At 41.8% G+C, this 24,324-nt stretch overlaps 1 protein-coding gene across 2 annotated transcripts in view; it reads right to left on the reverse strand.

The window, feature by feature from the left end:
- LARS1 (leucyl-tRNA synthetase 1) overlaps positions 1-22,764 on the reverse strand; it is a 68,706-nt gene extending 45,942 nt beyond the window's left edge. Inside the window, exons 1-7 of one of the 2 annotated variants that reach the window (XM_001157096.7) lie at positions 22,454-22,764; positions 17,545-17,663; positions 12,848-12,935; positions 12,072-12,152; positions 8,289-8,426; positions 4,470-4,631; positions 546-658 (exon numbers count right to left, since the gene is read on the reverse strand). In XM_001157096.7, coding sequence (XP_001157096.2) covers positions 546-658; positions 4,470-4,631; positions 8,289-8,426; positions 12,072-12,152; positions 12,848-12,935; positions 17,545-17,663; positions 22,454-22,459 — 707 coding nt within the window. In that variant the 5' untranslated portion in view covers positions 22,460-22,764. Of the gene's footprint in view, positions 1-545; positions 659-4,469; positions 4,632-8,288; positions 8,427-12,071; positions 12,153-12,847; positions 12,936-17,544; positions 17,664-17,970; positions 19,006-22,453 lie in introns of those variants that run through there. The other variant, XM_016953996.4, reaches the window with a different exon arrangement.
- Between the last annotated feature and the right edge of the window lie 1,560 nt (positions 22,765-24,324).

A 24,324-nucleotide genomic window follows, 5' to 3' on the forward strand; every position in this document is an offset into this window, starting at 1 on the left:
ATTAATCTACATAATCAAGGAAGAATCTTAATTTGTAGAACAAAGTATAAAATAAAACACAAATCAAATGATTACTTTTTCTGCTTGGCAGGGAATACTGAACATAATCTTTAGTAAGATAATAAAAGCCCACCCTCCCATTCTCCCTGGTTATATCTGTCATAAACGCTAAGCAGCTCAGAGAAATTAAGACACTGGTAAGGAAAAAAGGAAAACAAAGGATACAAAAGAATAGAAACAACGTATTTTAAAAACAGAAAGGTAATGGGAAAAGGTAGGCTACAAGGTATTTATTTATTAATGTAAGCAATCCTCCTGCCCCATCCTCTCAAGTAGCTAGGACTACAGGTGCATGCCACCATGCCTGGCTAATTTTTTTTTTTTATATAAAGAGATGTGGTCTTGCTATGTTGCCCAGGCTGGTCTCAAACTCCTGGCCTCAAGCAATCCCCTCACCTCAGTTTCCCAAAGCACTGGGATTACAGGCATGAGCCGCCGTGCCCAACTGATTTTTGCTTTATTATGCTCAAGTATAACAAACTTACCGCTTCCCAAATTTAATTTTGTTTCTTTCTCTTAATGTTAAAAATTGCCATCTGACAAATGAATCATAGTAAGGATTAACATCAGTGGTGATGAAGGAACGACGCCAGTCTACCTATAAAAGGAAAATTTTAAAAGGCAATTACTGAGAAATACACAAATTTTGTTTGAATAAGAATTCCTATGAATCAATTATTTACTCTTCTAACTTAGAATCAGATCAACTATTAAAAATAATTTTCCAAGTTCCACTATTAAAAGTATATCACAATTATTACTTTAATTTACTTAATTAAAGTATATTTTTAAGCATATACATATACATATTAACAAACATATAGAAGCTATAATAAATTAAGAAGAAACATTTAATCCTACCTTTATGTATTTCTAAATATTCAAGTTAAACTTGGGCTTCTTCATATTCTTTGAATAAAGCTCCTTTCTACTAATTGTTAATATGTCAATATACATTCTAATTCAACAAATAGTGAAGTATTCATTGTTATGAGACCCACAGGCAATGTTAGGTTCTAGTCTAACAATAACAGTACTAATTCTTTAGTGGCATACAGGGGAAATATATTATTCTAAAATTAGGAGTTGGTCCAAATCTCATATAATCACACAAATATACAGACATATCTGGGAGATATTGTGGGTTTGGTTCTAAACCACCACAACAAAACAAGTCACACAAATTTTTTGATTTCCCAAGGCATATATAAGTTATGTTTATACTATATTGAATTATGTTAAGTGTGCAATAAAGTTATATTTAAAAAGACAATGTATATACCTTAATTTTAAAATACATCATTGCTATAAAATGCCAATAATCATCTGAGCCTTCAGTTGAGTTGTAATCTTTGTGCTGGTGGAGAGTCTTGCCTCGATGACGGCTGCTGACTGATCAGAGAAGTGGCTACTGAAGGTTGTGATGGCTATGGCAATTTCTTAGACAACAATGAAGTTTGCCACATCCATTGACTCTTCCTTTCACAAAGATTTCTCTGTAGCATGTGATACTGTCTGATAGCATTTTACTCATAACAGAACTTTCAAAACTGGGAATGGGCCAGGCATGGTGGCTCATGCCTGTAATTCCAGCACTTTGGGAGGCCAAGGCAGGCGGATCACCTGAGGTCGGGAGTTCGAGACCAGCCTGACCAACATGGAGAAACCCCGTCTCTACTAAAACAAACAAACAAACAAAAAATACAAAATACAAAATTAGCCAGGTGTAGTGGCGCATGCCTGTAATCCCAGCTACTCGGGAGGCTGAGGCAGGAGAATCACTTGAACCCGGGAGGCAGAGGTTGCAGTGAGCCGAGATCATGCCATTGCACTCCAGCCTGGGCAACAAGAGCAAAACTCCATCTCAAAAAAAAAAAAAAATTTGGAGTGAATCCTCTCAAAACCTGCTACTGCTTTATCAACTAAAGTTTATGTGATATTCAAAATCTTTGTCATTTCAACAATGTTCACTGCACCTTTACCAGAAGAAGACTCCATCTCAAGAAACTACTTTTTTTGCTCATCCATAAGAAGCAAATCCTCATCCATTCAAGTTTTCTCATGAGATTATAGCAATTCAGGCTTATCTTCAAGCTCCACTTGTAATTCTAGTTCTCTTGCAATTTCTACCACATCTGCATTAACCTCCTCCCCTGAAGTCTTGAACCTCTCAACGTCATCCATAAGAGTTAAAATCAGCTTCTTCCAAACTCCTGTTAATGTTGATATTTTGACCTCTTCCCATGAATCATGAATGTTCTTAATGGCGTCTAGAACAATGAATCCTTTCCAGAAGGTTTTCTATTTACTTTGCCCAGATCCATCAGAGGAATTACCATCTATGACTGTTATAGCCTTATAAAATGTATCTCTTAAATAAGAAGACCTACAAGTCGAATGACTCCTTGATTCATGGACTGCAGAATGAATGTTGTGTTCGCAGGCTTAAAAACATTCATCTCCTTGTATATCTCCATCAGAGCTTTTGAGTGATTGGGTGCATTGTCAATGAACAGTAATATTTTGAAAGAAATTTTTTTTTTCCTGAGCAGTAGGTCTCAAGAGTGGGCTTAAAACATTCACCAAACTATGCTTTAAACAGATGTGCTGTCACCCAGGCTTTATTTTTCCATTTACAGAGCATAGAGTAGATTTGGCACCATTCTTAAAGGCCTTAAAATTTTCCAATTGGTAAATGAGCACTGGTTTCAACTTAAAGTCAGTAGACACATTAGCCTCTAACAAGAATCAGCCCATCGTTTAAGCCAGACACTGACTTGTCTCTAGCTATGGAAGTCTTACAGCATCTTAATCACTAGAGGAAAGCTGTTTTGTCTACATAGAAAATCTGTTGTTTAGCGTAGCCACTTTCATCAATGATCTTAGCTAGATCCCCTAAATAACTTGCTGCAGCTTCTACATCAGCATTTGCTGCTTCACCTTGCAGCAGAGTCTCGCTCTTGTTGCCCAGGCTGGGTTGCAATGGCGCAGCCTCAGCTCACTGCAACCTCCTGGGTTCAAGCAATTCTCCTCCTTCAGCTTCCCAAGTAGCTGGGATTATAGGAGCCCGCCACCATACCCAGCTAATTTTTGTATTTTTAATAGAGACAGGGTTTCCCCAGGTGGCCAGGCTGGTCTCGAACTCCTGGCCTCAGGTGATCCACCCACCTTGGCCTCCCAAAATGCTGGGATTGCAGGCATGAGCCACCACACCCAGGCTACAACTTGCACTTTTCTATTATGGAAATGGCTTCTTTCCTTAAACCTTAAGAATTAACCTCTGCTAGCCTCCAACTTCTCTTCTGCATCTTCCTCACCTCCCCCAGCCTTTACAGAATTGAAGAGTTAGGGCCTTCCTCTGGATTAGGGTTTGGCTGAAGGAAATGTGGCTGGTTTGATCTTCTATATGGACCAAACTTTCTCCATATCTACAATAAGGTCACTTCATTTTCTTATCATTCATGTGTTTACTGGAGAAGCACCTTTCATCTCCTTCAAGAACTTTTCTTTGGGCCAGGTACAGTGGCTTATGCCTATAATCCCAGCACTTTGGGAGGCTGAGATGGGCAGATCACCTGAGGTCAGGAGTTCAAGAACAGCCTGGCCAACATAGTGAAACCTCGTCTCTACTAAAAATACAAAACTTAGCCAGGCAACCAGACGCCTGTAATCCCAGCTACTCGGGAGGCTGAGGCAGAAGAATAGCTTGAACCTGGGAGGCGGAGGTTGCCGTGAGCCGAGATCACACCACTGCACTCCAGCCTGGGTGACAGAGCGAGACTCCATCTCAAAAAACAAACAAAAAAAAGAACTTTTCTTTGCATTCATAACTTGGCTGACTGTTTGGCACAACAGGCCTAGCATTTAGCCTATCTTGCCTTTCAACATGCCTTCCTCACTAAGCTTAATCATTTCTAGCTTTTTACTTAAAATAAGAGACATGTGACTCTCCCTTTCACATGAACACTTAGAGGCCATTATAAGGTTAATAACTGGCTTCAAGATTGTTGTTTATTAGAAAACAGGGAAAACCAAGGAGAGAAAGAGGGAAACAAGCCAGTCAGTGGAGCAGTCAGAACACAAACATTTACCAATTAAGTTTGCCACCTTATATGGGTACAGTGTGTGGCAACCCAAAACAATTAGAATAATAACATCAAAGATCAGTGAATATAGATCACCATAACAGATAATAATAAAGTTTGAAATATTAAAATAATTGCCAAAATGTGACATGAAGTAAGCAAATGCTGTTGGAAAAATGGTGCCACTAGACTTGCTCAACGCAGGGTTGCCACAAATCTTCAATTGTAAAAAAAATCCATGTCTGGAAAGCACAATAAAGCAAAGTACAATTAAAAAAGCACATACTTGTAAATGCTTTCCTCATATTTCCTTTATAGACATACCTTCAAACCCATTCTTTTTAAATCCTGAATAGCCAGTGGCGGGAAATAATCAAGCCAATGTTCTGCTTCAGAAAATTTTACTATCTCTTCATCAGAAAGACCAAGGGATTTCATAATGCCCCACTGGTATTTAGAAGATCCAGCTTTAGCAGCCGCTTTACTCTGAAAATAATGGAGAAAAATAAATTCGATCAAAGAATAACCAACGCTCCAGGAAAATGACCCAAGATATTAATGAATGTAATTTTTTTACATTCTAAAATAATGCTGATACATCAGAACACTGCAGGAATTAGTTGTATTATTAGTCTGTACTAAAAGTACTAGTCTGTACTAAATAGTACTAATTTAGTCTGTCAAACTGTATAGCCAAGATATCCGCCAAGACACTGGCACCAATAATAACTAAATGGATGGCAACATAAAGAACTACCCATCATGAAGATAAGATCTCAATACCAAACCTTCTGTTTCTTTTATCCTAATACCACATTTACCTTATTTACCTAAAAAGAGGCTACTCATAAGACTTTCCTCCTTTTCCAAAAATTATGAATATCCAAGAGACAACCAAATACCAGAAGTTGAAGGTAGGAAATTTGGTTAAACTGTAACACTATAATGAGGCAGCATAAGAAAATTTTGAGGATGACAGAATTGCTCTATATGATACTGTGCTGGTAGAAACATGACTCCAGGCATTTTCAAACTCACAGAATTATACATCACAAAGAGGAAATTTTGGGCCTGGCATAGTAGCTCACACCTGTAATCCCAGCACTTTGGGAGGCCGAGGCAGGCGGATCACGAGGTCAGGACTTCGAGACCAGCCTGGCCAATGTGGTGAAACCCCGTCTCTACTAAAAATACGAAAATTAGCCGGGCATGGTGGCGAGCGCCCGTAATCCCAGCTACCCTGGAGGCTGAGGCAGGAGAATCACTTGAACCGGGAGGCGGAGGTTGCAGTGAGCTGAGACTGTGCCACTGTACTTCAAAGCCCAGGCGACAGAGAGAGACTCCATCTCAAACAACAACAACAACAATAAAAATAATAACAATAATACAAAAATTAGCTGGGCGTGGTGGCACACACCTGTAATCCCAGCTATTTGGGAGACTAAAACATGAGAATTGCTTGAACCCAGGAGGCAGAGGTTGCAGTGAGCCAAGACTCCACCACTGTACTCCAGCCTGGGTGACAGAGCAAGACTATGTCTTGAAAAAAACAACAAAAAAAGTAAATTTTATGGTATGTAAATTTTTAAAAAATTCAACCACGATGCTGAAGGAACCTGAGGAATGCAGACTGTGACAAATCTGTCTAACTGCATTACAAATATATGATATAACCACACTCAAGGGGGAGGGAAGAAAGGAGCTGATCTAGGCAGTTTTGGAAAACAGTGTGATTAGATTGTAAAGACAGAAAGAATTACACACAAACACTGTACTTTTGTCAGTAAAATTGTTTCTCCCAGGGGTATAGGTTGGCAATTCTGAAACTACTTTACTAGTAGTCTAGGATGGAACAAATAAATAAATATACTATAGGTAATGAGAGCCAAGTTTCTCACTGTTGTAGTAAGAAGTCACAAATAAGCCAAGGGAAAATGCTAGAATGACACCCATGGTGCTAAAATGGAGCCAGGGGTATCAATATGAACTTACTTGTTTTTTAATAAACATTCAAATACATAAAGAAATAAAAACAGATGTGTATGCATGGCTTAGCAGACATAAATATATTTCCTTGCTCTTTCCACTGAGAGTGCCTAGAAGCAGTGATACCCCCAGGCAATGAGCACACCCAGCATTCAGACCTTAGTTTCTGAACACCATTCTTCAATAAAAGAAACCTTGGAGAAGTGGTTGATTCCTTGGTTGAATCACGGAAAATACAAGCCTGGAACAGCTTGTGACACCATAAAGAAAGCAAGTGCTTTGAACAAAGGAAGATGAGGGAATGTCTAATGGACACAGGAGCCAAGCTGAAAAAACTCCCAATGGCCAAAGCTAGAACAATTTATTTATTCTAGCTTTATTCTAATAAAAAAGAACAATTTGACAACAAATTACGGTGTTGTTAACAACCACACACACACACACAAAAACAACCCAATAGCCACACACAGAGGTATAAGCCTATAGTTCCAGCTACTCAGGAGACTGAGGTGAGAAGACAGCTTGAGCCCCAGAGCTGAAGACCAGCAACATAGTGAGACTCCATCTCTTAAAAAACAAAAAGCTCAATGGTATTGGCTTATAACCTGAAGAATAAAGTGAATATCCATGAATCCATATGACATAGAAAGGACAGATTAAGTAAGTGGGGGAGAAAGGACAGCTCTTCTTTTCAGAAGAATTATAGATAATAAATGTAAAAAGAATGAGGAAAATGGAAAATCATGATTAGAAGACTAGAGTAATAATTGTTGTAGGCAAGATCCACTGATGAATGCTAAAATTAATGAGCAAATATTTAAAAAGAAACACAGTATTATTTCCATGGCCTCAAAAGATCTCTCCCAAAATATATATTAATTATAAAAAAAAATGAAATCTTTACAGGAGAAAAACCTGGCAGACGCCATCTTAACCAAATGATCAATGTTAACATCACCAATAATAAGACATATCAGTATCATATACTCCCTAATGCTTGAGAACAACAAATTACCTAATAATCTTCCTCCAAATCAATAACCTCAATCTAACGATGAGAAAGCATCAAACAAACTCAAACTGAGGCATAATCTATAATTATCTGACCCGTATTCGTTAAAAGTATAAAGGTCATAGAAGAAAACGAAAGACAAAAAAGATTAAGGAAACATAGTAAGGACACATGACAACTAACTGCAATGTGGGATCCTGGATTGGACATTGGAAGAGAAAAGGACATTAGTGAAAAAACTGGTAAAATCCAAAAAGTCTGTAGTTTAGTAAACACTACTGTACTAATGTTAATTCCTTAATTTGAAAAATAGTATCATAGTTATATAAGATTTAACATCTATATACTATCTTGCAGTTCTTCTGTAAATCTAAAATTACTTCAAAAAAGAGGAAAAAGGAAATAGGAAAGTCAGAAAGATAATTTTTTTTTTTTTTTTTTGAGACAGAGTCTCACTCTTGCCCAGGCTGGAGTGCAGTGGCGTGATCTGGGCTCGCTGCAAGCTCCACCTCCAGGGTTCACGCCATTCTGCTGCCTCAGCCTCCCGAGTAGCTGGGACTACAGGCGCCCGCCACCACACCCGGCTAATTTTTTGTAGAGATGGGGTTTCACCGTGTTAGCCAGGATGGTCTCGATCTCCTGACCTCGTGATCCGCCCGCCTCGGCCTCCCCAAGTGCTGGGATTACAGGCGTGAGCCACCACGCCCGGCTAATTTTTTTGTATTTTTAGTAGAGACGGGGTTTCACCATGTTAGCCAGGATGGTCTCGATCTCCTGACCTCATGATCCGCCCACCTCGGCCTCCCCAAGTGCTGGGATTACAGGCTTGAGCCACCGCGCCTGGCCTACGACTGGCTTACGCCCGGCTAATTTTTGTATTTTTAGTAGAGATGGGGTTTCACCATGTTAGCCAGGATGGTCTCGATCTCCTGACATCGTGATCTGCCTGCCTCGGCCTCCCAAAGTGCTGGGATTACAGGCTTGAGCCACCGTGCCTGGCCAGAAAGATAATTTTTTGCTTTGATACTTTAAAAAAATGATCTAGTACCTTTTATGTGTTGGGCACTGTGCTAGTACTGGGAATGCACATATAAATCAGAAAAATAAAAAACTTCAACCAACATAAATATCAACCACTATCAAACCTTTTTTCCTTTAGCTTTATCCTTAATTATTATATCTTCTGTTTTAACACTGGTTTCTTCCTCTTCCTCTTCTTCATCTGGAAAATCAGGGGGGCAACCATACAGCTCTATTTCTCTTTTCAACTTATCAGCACATGCCTACAACGAATATTAGAGATAATGAAGTTCAAAATCAAGGTAGACACAATTTCAGTTTTTTACTGTTTTTATTGCCAACTAAAATTGACTCTGAAGTTTTTTGCAATATATTGATACATATGTGGCTCCACTACAGAAAACTGAAACGGAGGCTGGGAGCAGTGGCTCACGCCTATAATCCCAGCACCTTGGGAGGCTGAGGCAGGCAGATCACTTGTCAGGAGTTCGAGACCAGCCTGGCCAACATGATGTCTCCATTAAATATAAAAATTAGCTGGGTGTGGTAGCACACGCCTGTAATCCCAGCTACTTGGGAGGTTGAGGTGACAGGATCGCTTAAAACCAAGAGGCAGAGGGTGCAGTGAGCCGAGATCCCATCACTGCACTCTAGCCTGGGCAACAAAGCAAGAATGAGTCCCATGTCTCCAAAAAATAAAATTAAATTAAAAAAAGGTATAAATCATGTACCTCAAAATTCACTAATTTATAAAGTAGTATTTTACCTAATTTACTCAAAAGCATTTATTCAACACTCAGAATATTCAATATAGTATACTATATACCATATATATTAGATATATAAAGATGTAGGAAACATAATGTGTTATCATTTTGGATAACATTAATAACATTGTTTCTCAATTTAAAGATTACTGTCAGGAGGGGGGAGGGATAGCATTAGGAGATATACCTAATGTAAATGACGAGTTAATGGGTGCAGCACACCAATATGGCACATGTATACACATGTAACAAAGCTGCACATTGTGCACATGTACCCCAGAACTTAAAGTATAATAATAAAAAATAAATAAAAACAAAAATAAAATCCCACCAGCAAGAAAGAAAGAAAGATAGATTACTGTCACATATACTCTATTAGTTATCATCACAAGCCTACCAAGTAGATAGGATAGGCTTTAAGTCAGAAAACAAACAGAGATGAAGTGATTTACCCAAGGTCATACAGCTAGCAAAGTTACAGACTTAACCTTGGACTTTCCACTCTAGCTCTTATCAATTATACCACAATGAGTCCACTGTCAAAAACAAAGATGACACCAAGTAAACACTGTTAAAGTTATGAGAAAAATAAGAAATACAGAAGTAAAAATTTTTTAAATGGAAAAGGCTCTTCTATTCAGAAGATTTTCAACCACTAATAGAATAATAAAAACAGGCAAGGATGATTAAAGGATGATAAAACCAGGGTTATTGAGTAACACGATATTCAGAGGCTCTCAAAGTGTTATCCTATAGATTACTTTTTAATTTCTTTCTTTTTTTTTTTTTGAGATGGAATTTTACTCTTGTTGCCCAGGCTGGAGTGCAATGGCGCAGTTTCAGCTCACTGCAACCTCTACTTTCCGGGTTCAAGCGATTCTCCTGACATAGCCTCCGAAGTAGCTGGAATTACAGGCGCCTGCCACCACGCCCGGCTAATTTTTGTATTTTCAGTAGAGATGGGGTTTCACCACGTTGGCCAGGCTGGTTTTGAACTCCTGACCTCATGTGATCCTCCTGCCTTGGCCTCCCAAAGTGCTGGGATTACAGGCGTGAGCCACCATGTCTGGCCTTACTTTTTAATTTTATAGGAGGAAAAGTCACCTTTAGAATGAGGAAACCTGGCAGGATTAACTTAATTTCACTAAATGGGACAAATTACCATTTTATATGCTTTTGAGGTGATACAATGGTAACTTAATACCTCAACAATGAAGTATTCTTGTCAAAATATTTAGCCCAACCCTAATCATGAAAAAACAATCAGAAAACTCATATCATAGGACATTCTACAAAATAACTAGCTTAGACTTCAAAAACATCAATATCACGAAAAACAACTAAAAGATAGTGAAAAGAATGGATAACTACATGCAATGTGTGCTCCACAAAATAAAAAGTGAAAAACAGCAGGGCATAGTGGCTCAAGCCTGTAATCTCAGCACTGTGGGAAGCCAAGGCAGGCGGATCACCTAAGGTCAGGAGTTCGAGACCAGCCTGCCCAACATGGTGAAACCCTGTTTACACTAAAAATACAAAAAACATTAGCCAGGCATGGTAGCAGGCACCTGTAATCCCAGATATTCAGGAGGCTGAGGCAAGAGAATCCCTTGAACTTGGGAGGCAGAGGTTGCAGCAAGCCAAGATCTCACCACTGCACTCCAGACTGAGTGACAGAGCAAGATTCCGTCTCAAAAAAAAAAAGGGCGGGGGGAAACAAATGGAAAGGACATTTTGAGTCTACAGAAATTTGACTACAGATTAGATGAAGACGATAATATAACATCAATGTTGAATTTCTTGGAGGGGATAACAGGACTCTGATAATGTAGAAGAATGCCCTTGTTCTTAGAATACATGCTGAAGTATTTAGCAATGACACGTCATGATATCTGCAACTTTCTTTCAAAAAGTTCACAGAAAAAGAGAGAGAGAAGGGCTAGGCGTGGTGGCTCATGCCTGTAATCCCAGCACTTTGGGAGGCCGAGGTGGGCAGATTACCTGAGGTCAGGAGTTTGAAACCAGCCTGGCCAACATGGTGAAACCCCGTCTGTACTAAAAGTACAACACTGCACTCCAGCCTGGGCGACAGAGCAAGACTCCAACTCAGAAAAAAAAAAAAAAAAAAAAGAAGTAAAAGAAAGAGAAAAGCACGCATGCATGCATGTGTGCTAAAAGACAGAACTAAAACAAATATGGCAAACGTTAAGACTTTGTAACTACAGGTGAAGGGTGGAGGGTGTTCATTGTACTACCATTCCATTTTTTCTGTAGGATTGACATTCTTTAAAATAAAAGGTTGCAGAAGGCCGGGCATGGTGGCTCACGCTTGTAATCCCAGCACTTTGGAAGGCCGAGGTGGGTGGATCAACTGAGGTCAGGAGTTCCAGAACAGCCTAGCCAACAGGTGAAACCTCGTCTCTACTAAAAATACAAAAATTAGCCAGGTATGGTGGCGGGTGCCTGTAATCCCAGCTACTCGGGAGATTGAGGCAGGAGAATCGCTTGAACCCAGGAGAAGGAGGTTGCAGTTAGCCAAGATCACACCATTGCACTGCAGCCTGGATCACAAAAGCAAAACTCCGTCTCAAAAAAAAAATAAAATAAAGTAAAATAAAATAAAATGTTGGAGAATAAAAAGAAATAGGATTTAAATTTCCTAATCCTATTATATAAAGGAATCCTTTCACCTCTAGTTTTCTTTCCTATTCTTCATTGAGAATTATTTCTAATACAAACTTATGACAAATGAAGATATTTGCAAAAATGATCAAAATACAATACAACTGTTTATTATTTTATGCCGGCATCTTACATATGTCACAAGTGCACAATGGCTGTACATTTTTCTTTTTAGTAAAACAGAATCAGTTATTACCTAACTGTAATACAGACATAAATACACAAGGTAACCAAAAGACATTAAAATCACTTAGTAATCACTTAGACCATAATGGATGCCCTTTATTTAAGCACTTCTTCAAATGTTGTTTATTTTTAAATTAATTTTCACTATAATAAATTCAACTCATTTCATACTTTAATGCAGCAATACTTAAAAATCCTTTCAAGCTCTTGAATTGGGTATTACTATTTGCTCCAACTAAAAAGAGTAGAAACCAATCCTATTAGCAATCTTACCTTAATAGGCATTCCAGTACAGTGCAGGCCAAAGGGAAACAGACAACATTTTCCTTTCAATCGCTGGTACCCTACAGCAAACTACAGAAATAAAATTAAATTTAAATTGCAAATTTAAATGCCAGACAAATACAAAATGTGAACTTTTCACACAAAAAAATTAGTTTTCTTCTTTACATCCTCCTTTGGAATGCCAGTTAGATTTTAGGCATTCCAAAACTCACCAACCTAGGAATTACTTTTGAATATGCATACATGCCCAGACCCTTGCACACATACACATAAGGCACATAAAAATTAAATATAAAAATTAAATTACTTAAATGGGCCAGGCACAGTGGCTCACGCCTATAATCCCAGCACTTTCAGAGGCCGAGGCTGGTGGATCACAAGGTCAAGAGTTTGAGACCATCCTGGCCAATATGGTGAAATCCCGTGTCTACTAAAAATACAAAAATTAGCTGGGCGTGGTGGTGCGTGCCTGTAGTCCCAGCTACTTGGGAGGCTGAGGCAGGAGAATCACTTGAACCCAGGAGGCAGAGGTTGCAGTGAGCTGAGATCACACCACTGCACTCCAGCCTGGTGACAAAGCAAGACTCCATCTCAAAAATAAATAAATAAAAATAAAAATAAACTACTTAAATATAAAAATTATGCTTTAAGGAATTTTAAGTTCTCTTAACAGGAAATAATAAATTCTATAGCTGCCATTTTCTTCAAAACAATATTCGTTAAAAACCTTCCTCCCCATTATAGCAAACATAGGGAAACATTACCTCACATTTGGATAAAGAAAACGTGTGTCCCAAATGAAGGCGTCCATTCATATATGGATATGGGAAGGTTACAAAATACTTGCCCTTGCTGCAAAACAACAGTATAAAAAAGAAAGTACAGAAGAATAAATGTTAAGTTCCTTTTACAATAAGGAAGTGGGGTGAAGGAAATGCTTGATATAAATAACTAAGTTTAGTTATTTAAAAAATATTTAAAAGTAAATTTATAAATCTAGAAATTTAAAACTCTCTAAAATTGAAAATTACTTTAGATTTACAAGAAATAAGACATTGATAGGTTGCTATTAAGAATTAAATAGCCTTGTAACGAATACTAGAGGTTTAATTTGAGCTAAAATACTTGAGTAAAGATAATATACTAGGTCAGGCGCAGTGGCTCACACCTGTAATCCCAACACTTTGGGAGGCCAAGGCTGGTGGACTGCTTGAGGCCAGGAGTTCAAGACCAGCCTGGGCAACATGGTGAAACCCTGTCTCTACTAAAAACTAGCCGGGCGTGATGGCGTGCGCTGATAATCCCAGCTACTCTAGTGGTTGAGGCATGAGAATCAAGAATCGCCTGATCATTGAACCTGAGAGGCAGAGGTTGCAATGAGCTGAGATCATGCCACTGCACTCCAGCCTGGGCGAAAGTGAGACTCCATCTCAAAAAAAAAAAAAATTCTTTAATACCCTTATGAACCTAGGCTAATTTTTTACCGAATAAATGAGATTTGTTTTCACTAGATACTAGATATATATATAAAGCAATTCAAAGTCCCTCAGGTAATATAAAACATCCTCAATATTACTTGATATGTGGTAGATTCACTTTAAAAGCATCCTTTAAATCTTTTTTTTTTTTTAATTTTTTAGTTGCTTTTGTAAAGACAGGGTTCTCAATATAAGAACCACCATGAGCATGAGCTCATGAGCCACCATGCTTGGTCTGTATTCTTTTTTCTTATGAAGAATATCTAACATACATACTGTGTTATGAAGCATAATAAAATGAACACTTGTAAACACACCATCTGACTTATGAACCCACTGAAACTACCTGTTTCCTCTCTACTGTCCCACAAGAGATAACCAACATTCTGAAATTTGCTTTTACCGTTCCCTTGTTTTTGAATAGTTTGCACACTTGCCAGCACCCTTAAACTATTTATCATTTAGTTTCACTCACTTGTGAGTTTTATACAAAAAAAAGGCAAACTTCATATAGACTTCTGCAATTTGCCTTCTTCACTTGACATTATATTACTTTCTGCAGTGTTACTGCATACACCTATAGTTAATTCTCTTTCACTAAACAAAGCAGCTTTTTCAGTTCACTTGTAATTATTTTAAATTACCTTAAAGTTAACCAAACCTCTAGAAGAAAATAGAAGCTTCAAATTATAGCTTCAAGTATAACACCAGAGACTATATTACAGCAATTTCTTTTTCTCTTAAAAAAAAAAAAAAAAAAAAAGCTGGGGCCTGGTGGCTCACACCTCTAATCCCAGCACTTTGGGAGGCGGAGGCGGGCGGATCACCTGAGGTTGGGATTTCAAGACTAGCCTAACGTGGAGAAAACCCGTCTCTAGTAAAAATACAAAATTAGCTATGCGTGGTGGCGCATGCCTGTAACGCCAGCTACAGGGGAGGCTGAAGCAGGAGAATCGCCTGAACCCGGGAGTCGGAGGTTGCGGTGAGCCGAGATCACCCCATTGCACTCCAGCCTGGGCAACAACAGCGAAACTCTGTCTCAAATATATATATATATATCTCCATTAGAATATAGCTTAATAAGCAAGGAAAAAAGACTTTTGAATCAGAAAGTCCTAAAAACAAGCCCAGGCCCAGTCAATTCCCAGTGATGTAACCTTGAACTGGTTACTTAGCCTCTCTGTGCCTCAGTTTCCTCAGCTGTAAAAGAGAAATTTTAAAAGCTGTTAACCTTAAAGTATATTGAGAAGATTAAGGCCAGGCATGGTGGCTCAAACCTGTAATCCCAACACTTTGGGAGGCAAAAGTGGGAGGATTACTTGAGCCCAGGAGTTCAAGACTAGCCTGGGCAAGACAGCAAAACTTCATTTCTACAAAAGAAATTTTTTAAATGCTGGGCGCAGTGGCCCATGCCTATAATCCCAGCACTTTGGGAGGCTGGGGTGGGCAGATCACTTGAGCCCAGGAGTTGGGACCAGCCTCAGCAACATAACAAGACCCCATTTCTACTAAAAATAGAAAAATTACCTGGGTGTGGTGGCGTGCGCCTACAGTCCCACCTACTCAGGAGGCTGAGGTGAGAGGATCACCTGAGCCCAGGAGACAGAGATTGCAGTGAGCTGAGATCACACAACTGAACTCCAGTCTGGGTGACAGAGGCTCGCTCCATCTGACACCACAGACTCTGTCTCCAAATTAAAAAAAAAAAAAAAAAAAAGATTATGGCTGGGCGCAGTGGCTCACGCGTGTAATCCCAGCACTTTGGGAGTCCGAGGCAGGCGGATCATTTGAGTTTGACACCAGACTGGCCAACATGGCAAAACCCCGTCTCTATTAAAAATAAAAATTAAAAATTAGCCAGGCGTGGTGGCATGCACCTGTAATCCCAGCTACTGGGGAGGCTGAGGCAGAAAAATCATTGAACCCGGGAGGCAGAGGTTGCAGTGAGCCGAGATCGTGCCACTGCACCCAGCCTAGGCAAGAGAGCAAGACTCCACCTCAAAAAAAAAAAAAAAATTGCCGGGCGCAGTGGCTCACGCCTGTAATCCCAGCATTTTGGGAGGCCGAGGCGGGCAGATCACGAGGTCAGGAGATCGAGACCACAATGAAACCCCATCTCTACTAAAAATACAAAAAAATTAGCCGGGCGTGGTGGCGGCCGCCTGTAGTCCCAGCTACTCAGGAGGCTGAAGCAGGAGAATGGCGTGAACCCAGGAGGCGGAGCTTGCCGCGCGCCGAGATTGCGCCACTGCACTCCAGCCTGGGTGACAGAGCAAGACTCCGTCTCAAAAAAAAAAAAAAAATTAATGAGGCCGGGAGTGATGGCTCATGTCTTATAATCTTAAGAGCTTTGAGAGGCCAAGGCAGAAGGATCACTTGAAGCCAGGAGTTTGAGACCAGCCTGGGCAACATAGCAAGACCCTGTCTCTAAGAAAAAACAAATTAGCCAGGCATGGTGGTGCATGCCTGTAGTCCCAGCTACTCGGAAGGCCGAGGAAGAAGGATTGCTAGAGCTCAGGAGTTTGAAGTTACAGTGAGCTATGACTGTGCCACTGCACTCCAGCTTGAATGACACAGCAAGACTTTGTCCAAAAAAAGAAAGAAAGAAAAAGGCTAGGCACAGTGGCTCATGCCTGTAATCCCGGCACTTTGGGAGGCTGAGGCGGGCGGATCACGAGGTCAGGAAATCGAGACCATCCTGGCCAACATGGTAAAACCCCGTCTCTACTAAAAATACAAAAATTAGCTGGGCATGGTGGCACGTGCCTGTAATCCCAGCTACTAAGGAGGCTGAGGCAGGAGAATCGCTTGAACCAGGGAGTTGGGGGTTGCAGTGAGCCAAGATGGCGCCACTGCACTCCAGCCTGATGACAGAGCAAGACTGCTCAAAAAAAAAAAAAAAAAGAAAGAAAGAAAAAGAAGATTAAATAAGAATATACATGTAAAAAAATTTGCTAGCACATTTGCTAGGACACAGTAAGTGTTCAATGTTAACTTACTATTATTGTTGTTATTATAACCGTATTTCTTCAATCTGAAAAAGCACATTTTCTTACATCTCAACATATATGAATCTGGGATATATCTTATAATTGATGCATACATTTATTGAGGCAATGTTTGGGGGAGTTATTTTGTTTTTGATTTTCCCAAATATCATGTCATGATCTATGTTTGTCTTTAAATCAGTATTATTTTAGTATCAAGGCAATGCAGTATTTATGAAATAATATCTTCAACATTTATACTTTTATAAGCATTAGGTTTACTTGTAAAGAAAAAACATAAAAATTTACATTTTCTGTCTTTGGAGATAATAATCGTCTATGAGTCTAATAGAATAATTTCGTTTTATCAGTCAGCAAAGAAAAAAAATCTCAAAACATCCTTCTTTGTCTAAATATTTAAAATACTGTAGTCTTTAAAACAAAAGAAACTTTATTTAGAAAAAAAAATCTTTACAAACCCCATAAGAAAAAAGATCCTAATTCATATGCAGAAAGTGAAAGTCACCTCCTTCACCCTGTTTCAGGCATTATAAATACAATCTACCTTATGGGTTCCACCAAGCTGTTTCTGTACTATAAAGCCAACGGTTTTAGAAATACAATGTGCAGGGCCGGGTGCGGTGGCTCACGCCTGCAATCCCAGGACTTTGGGAGGCCGAGGCGGGTGGATCACGAGGTCAGAAGATCGAGACGACCCTGGCTAACACAGTGAAACATCATCTCTACTAAAAATACAAAAAATTAGCTGGGCATGGTGGTGGGCGCCTGTAGTCCCAGCTGCTCGGGAGGCTGAAGCAGGAGAATGGCATGAACCCGGGAGGCAGAGCTTGCAGTGAGCCGAGATTGCGCCACTGCACTCCAGCCTGGGCAACAGAGCAAGACTCGGTCTCAAAAAAAAAAAAAAAAAAAAAAATATATATATATATATATATATATATAAATACAATGTGCAGAACTTCACAAACTATTACTCACCTGGTCTGTTTCTCTAAATTAGATGCATTGACCTCAAACACTCTCTCAGTATCCCATTTCTGTTGGATTTCTTTCTCAATCTTCTTCAAAAAGTCCACTTTGGCTGTTCCTTTTCTTTCCTATTGGACACAAAGAGAATAATCCACTCTGTATTTCAGCACGCTTGCTTTAAAAAAGAATTGGGTTCACAGAACTGAGCTGCTCACTGATAAAGACTGATTTTTCCATGGTTATCTTGAAATTTAAATGAACATTAAAAATTAGGGTTATCAGCCAGGCGCGGTGGCTCATGCGTGTAATCCCAGCACTTTGGGAGGCCGAGGCGGGTGGATTGCTTGAGGTCAGGAGTTCGAGATCAGCCTGGCCAACAGGGCAAAACCCATCTATACTAAAATACAAAAATTAGCTGGGCTTGGTGGCGGGTACCTGTAATCTCAGCAACTCGGGAGGCTGAGGCAGGAGAATCGCTTGAACCAGGGAGGCGGAGGCTGCAGTGAGCCGAGATCACACCACTGCACTCCAGCTTGGGTGACACAGCAAGACTCCGTCGGAAAAAAGAAATTAGGATTATCATGACCTGTGTACCTCAAACCTCAAAGAAATGGTTCAACAATTACTGAAATATGTAAAAGGCTTTGATATGCTTTTTTAAAATTATATACTACAATGTAACACTGTCATCAAATGTTTCTATTTAATTAAAATACATGAATATCAAAGATACTGATAGAGAACTTCTCTCCAAAATTGTTAAAGAACGGTTCATATGAAATTTAAATAAAACAGGCTGGACACGGTGGCTCACACCTGTAATCCCAGCACTTTGGGAGACTGAGGCGAGAGGATCACCTGAGGTCAGGAGTTAGAGACAAGCCTGGAAAACATGGTGAAACCCCATCTCTACTAAAAATACAAAAATTAGCTAGGCAAGGTGGCACGCATCTGTAATCCCAGCTACTTGGGAGGCTGAGGCAGGAGAATCGCTTGAACCTGGGAGGTGGAAGTTGCAGTGAGCCAAGATCGCACCATTGCACTCCAGCCTGGGCAACAAGAGCGAAACTCCATCCCCCCACCAAAAAAAAAAAAAATACCTGGACTCTTTTCAAGTTTCCATAAAACAGTGATTGTATAAGGTATTTTCTTTTCTAAGAAATAATAAGCCTGCACATCTGTTCATCCCTTTCCATTCCTGCTACTAACCACCTTCATTTAGACTATCAACGCCACTGCCCCCTCTCACTTCAAAACCTCTTCTTAATAAGTAACTTGGCTGGATGTAGTGCCTCATGTCTACAATCCCAACACTTTGGGAGGCTGAAGAGGGAGGATTATTTGAGGCCAGGAGTTTGAGACCAGCCTAGGCAACATAGAAAGACTTCCTCTTTAAAAGAAAAACAATTATTTTGGCCAGGTGTGGTGGCTCATGCCTGTAATCCCAGCACTTTGAGAGGCCGAGGCAGGTGGATCACCTGAGGCTACGAGTTCAAGACCAGCCTGGCCAATACGGCGAAACCCCATTTCTACTAAAAATACAAAAATTAGCCGGATGCGTTGGCATGCGCCTATAATCTCAGCTACTCGGGAGGCAAAGACAGGAGAATTACTTGAAGCCAAGAGGTAGTGGTTGCAGTGAGCCAAGATGGAGCCACTGCACTCCAGCCTAGGCAACACAGCAAGACCAATCTCAGCTCACTGAAACCTCCATCTCTGGGGTTCAAGCAATTCTCCTGCCTCAGCCTCCTGAGTAGCTGGGATTACAGGTGCGTGCCACCATACCTGGCTAATTTTTGTATTTTTAGTAGAGACGAGGTTTCACCATGTTGGCCAGGCTGGCCTCAAACTCCTGACCTCAGGTGGTCCACCTATCTCAGCCTCCCAAAGTGCTGTGATTACAGGCATGAGCCACCCAGCCCAGTCTGTAAAATATAATTTCTAATATTTTTACAGAGGAAAGGACCCACCCACAAAGGCAAAAGTATGTAGGGCCTCATGAAGCCTAGTCATATCTCCTTCCCTACGGTCATGGGTAATATGAAATTTCACTGTATTTATGTGTGTGTGTTTGTGTGAGAGAGAGAGGGTCTCCCTCTGCCACCCAGGCTGAAGCATAATGGTGCAAGCACCAGCTCACTGCAGCCTTGACCTACTGGGCTCAATCAATCTTCCCATCTCAGCCTCCTGAATAGCTGGGACTACAGGCATATGCACCACCATACCCAGATAGTTTTTGTATTTTTTTGTAGAGACAGGGTTTCACCATGTTGCCTAGGCTGGTCTTGAACTCCTAGGCTCAAGCAATCCACCAGCCTTGGCTTCCCAAAGTGCTGACATTACAGGCTTGAGCCATCACACTCGGCCAACTTCCACTTTATTACTAAATTCCTCCTTAACCAACTTGAGTTGACTTCTGTTAAATGCAACCAATGATCTTAAGACATTTATGCAGTTGGGCTGTAAATTCTCAACAGGCAGGAACTTTTAAATCGTTTATAGTCACCTTAGCACAAAGTACAATGCCATAGACACAGAAGTTATGTAACAAATATCTTTTACCTAAAAATTACCATGAGCAGGACATGGGAACACTGAGGCCAGAGGATCACTTGAACCCAGGAGGTCAAGGCTGGCTGCAGTGAGCTATGATTGCACTACTGCACTACAGCCTGGTTGATAGAGCGAGTCCCTGTCTCAAAAAATAAAAAACATGGCCAGGTGCATTGGCTCACACCTGTAATCCCAGCACTCTGGGAGGCCAAGGTGGGCGGATCACTTGAGGTCAGGCGTTCAAGACCAGTCTGGCCAACATGGTAAAAACCACAACTATACCAAAAAATACAAAAATTAGCGGCGCGTGGTGGCGCACACCTGTAGTCCCAGCTACTCAGGAATCTGAAGTGGGAGAATTACTTGAACCTGGGAGGCACCACTGCACTCCAGCCTGGGAAAGAGCGAGACTCCATTTCAAATAAAAATAAAAATAAAAATAAAAAATATGATCATGTCACCCATTGTAAAGAAGACTATGAAAACAAGTCTTTTACAAATTACTTAGAACTATGTGTTTCTTTTCATTGTACTGAGTATGCCAAATGCAAGAAAGCTTTTGAGTTTTCTGTTTCTCAGAAAAACTTGTTTCTCAAAACCTCAAAGATCAAGTATAATAAAATCTGATATTGGCCCAAACACCAACTTGTTGTATAACCTTGAGCAAGTCATTTGATCAATCTGAGACTCAACTTCCTCACTGGTAACAAAAGGCTATATTCCTAAACTTTGGCACTACTTACACTTTGGGCCAAATAATTCTTTGTTTTCAGGGGTTGTCCTGTGCACTGCAGGATGTTTAGAAGCATCCCTGGCTTCTACCCGGGATCCCTGCTTTTCACTTACACTGTTGCCCCTGCCTGGAAATCTCTTCCTTCCTATAGTTGCATAGGTTGCTCTCTTGTCTCGTTTTTGCCACCTTTTTGGCAAAGCCTTGCTTGATCATCCTTTTAAAAATTGCAACAGGCCAGGCGCCATGGCTCACGCCTGTAATCCCAGCACTTTGGGAGGCCGAGGCGGGCAGATCACGAGGTCAGGAGATTGAGTCCATCCTCGCCAATGTGGTGAAACCCTGTCTCTACTAAAATACAAAAAATTTAACTGGGCATGATGGCGCGCGCCTGTAGTCCCAGTTACTCGGGAAGTTGAGGCAGAGGAACCGCTTGAACCTGGGAGGAGGAGGTTGCAGTGAGCCGAGATCGCGCCACTGCACTCCAGCCTGGCGACAGGGCAAGGCTCCGTCTCAAGAAAAAAACAAACAAACAAACAAAAAACAAAAAAAAATAAAACCAGGCGGGATGGCTCATGCCTGTAGTCCCAGCACTTTCGGAGGCTGAGACAGAAGGATCGCTTGAGCCCAGGAGTTCGAAACCCTGTCTCTACTAAAAATACAAAAAATTAGCAGGGTGTAATGGAGCACGCTTGCAGTACCAGCTGTGGGGAGGCTGAGGTGTGAGGATCGCTTGAGCCCTAAGGTCCAGGCTGCAGTGAGCCATGATCACGCCACTGCATTCCAGTCTGGGTCACAGAGTGAGAACATCTCTCAAATTTAAAAAAATTTTTAAAAATTGCAACTGTACTACCCCACCGTACACTCCCTAGCACCCTTTCCTGCTCTATTTTTTCCCCACAGCATTTATCAGCACCTGACACAATATTTCACAGTGTATTTTACCCACACACATAAACACTATGAAAAGAGAGATTTTTGTCTGTTTTACGAAGAGGAGCTCAATTTTTTTTTTTTTTTTTTTTTTTGCTGTAAGTAGGAATCAACTTACATACTCCTCTCTCCACCTCGGCTTTATTTGTTTGTTTATTTATTTATTTTATTTTTAAGACGGAGTCTCACTCTGTCACCCAGGCTGGAGTGCAGTGGCGCGATCTTGGCTCACAGCAGCCTCCCTCTCCTGGGTTCAAGCAATTCTCCTGCCTCAGCCTCCCGAGTAGCTGGGTTAACAGGCGCGCACCACTACGCCCGGCTAATTTTTGTATTTTTGGTAGAAACGGGGTCTCACCATGTTGGCCAGGGTGGTCTCGAACTCCTGACCTCAAATGATCCACCCGCCTCGGCCTCCCAAAGTGCGGGGATTACAGCCGTGGGCCACCGTGCCCGGCTCTCCACCTCGATTTTAGAAACTCCAGAGAAATAACAAATATGATATCCAAGTACTCCGTAAAGTTAACAGACATCAGTTCCTGGTTCATAAACTAGCAAGAAAAAGCAAAGTCTCTACGAAAGGCACGCCTTAAGCGTGGCTCTCTTTTAGAAAAGACTTTCCCTTCAGGACAGCACATGGAGAGCCCCTAGAGACTGGCCAGTCCGGCTCCAGGGCCCCTGCGGACTCTTCCCGCTCAAACTCACCGCCATTGCACCGCCCAGCCGACTGTGCAAATCCACGACAATGACCCTGGCGACCTCCACAAAGGAGTGGTTACCTTTCCCCTCCCTCTCGGGGATGCCAGGCCTCCCACGAAACTAAAGCACACGCTTCACACCTGCTGAGGCAATCATCCGGCTCCTTACTAACTACAGCCAAGGCATCTCAGAGCCCGCCGGGAATTGTAGTTCCCAGACCACCCGAGCAGACACCCAGCAGGCGCTGACTGACTACAATTCCCAGAGAAAAACGGGTTATCGGAAGTCTACCCGATAGGCCCACTCAGAGGGGAACCGGCAGTGACGTCACTGGCATGTTGAACTACAAAGTCCATGATGCAGTGCGGGATCGCCGAATGCCGCGAGTGCGCCCTGGTTAGGTTGGAGTCCCTTAGCCACCAACCTTTTCACCCGGTAGAGCTGGTTGCTTGTCGGGATGCCAGGATACGCAGTTAATTACTATTCGGTGACTGAGGTGCTACTTATGGCTTGCCACTATGCACAGATATTTATTACTGTCAGTGGCATTCAACAGCCCAGCATTTAGACATTGTATAACCGCGTATTAACAATCTCCTTTTTTTTTTTTTGAGACGCAGTATCGCTCTGTCGCCCAGGCTGGAGTGCAGTGGCGCGATCTTGGCTCAGTGCAACCTCGGCCTGCCGGATTCAAGCAATTCTCCTGCCTCAGGCTCCCGAGGAGCTGGGACTACGGGCGAGCGCCACCACACCGACTAATTTTTTGTATTTTTGGTAGAGACTGGGTTTCACCGTGTTAGCCAGGACGATCTCGATTTCCTGACCTCGTGATCTGCCTCCCTCGGCCTCCCAAAGTGCTAGGATTACAGGCGTGAGAGCTACCGTACCTAGCCAACAATCTCCTTTTTTTTTTTTTTTTTTTTTTTTTTTTTTTTTTTTTTTTGAGAGGGAGATTCGTTCTGTCTCCAGGCTGGAGTGCAGTGGCGCGATCTCGGCTCACTGCAACCTCCGCCTCCCGGGTTCAAGCGATTCTTCTGCCCCAGCCTCCTTAGTAGCTGGGATTACAGGCGCGCGCCACCGCGCCCAGCTACTTTTTGTATTTTCAGTAGAAACGGGGTTTCACCATGTTGGCCAGGATGGTCTCGATCTCCTGAACTCGTGATCCGCCCACCCCAGCCTCCCAAAGTGATGGGATTACAGGCGTGAGCCACCGTGCCCGGCCAACAATCTCCATTTTTAAGCGAGAGGCTGAAAGCCTACCTGGTCCCATTGCCTGACTCAGACTATTTAGAATACTACCAAACAGGGCCAGGCGCGGTGGCCATAATCCCATTATTTTGGGATGCCGAGGTGGGCGGATGACCTGAGGTCAGGAGTTTGAGACCAGCCTGGCCGACATGGTGAAACCCCGTCTCTACTAAAAATACAAAAATTAGCTGGGTATGGTGGCGCGCACCTGTAGTCCCAGCTACTCGGGAGGCTGAGGCAGGAGAATTGCTTGAACCCAGGAGGCAGAGGGTGCACTGAGTCGAGATCGCACCACTGCACTCCATCTTGGGCGGCAGAGCGAGACTTCATCTCAAGGAAAAAAAAAAAAGACTGGCCGGGTACGGTGTCTCACACCTGTAATCCCAGCACTTTGGGAGGCCGAGGCAGGTGGATCACGAGGTCAGAGGTTCGAGACCAGGCTGGCCAAGATGGTGAAACCCCGTCTGTACTAAAAATACAAAAATTAGCCGGGAGTGGTGTCACACGCCTGTAATACCAGCTGCTGGGAAGCTGAGACAGGAGAATCACTTGAACCCGGGAGGTGGAAGTTGCAGTAAGCCAAGATGGCAGCACTGCACTCCAGCCTGGGCGACAGAGCAAGACTCCGT

The sequence above is a fragment of the Pan troglodytes genome, chromosome 4 (genome assembly GCF_028858775.2).
Source record: "Pan troglodytes isolate AG18354 chromosome 4, NHGRI_mPanTro3-v2.0_pri, whole genome shotgun sequence".
NCBI classification, from domain to species: domain Eukaryota; kingdom Metazoa; phylum Chordata; class Mammalia; order Primates; family Hominidae; genus Pan; species Pan troglodytes.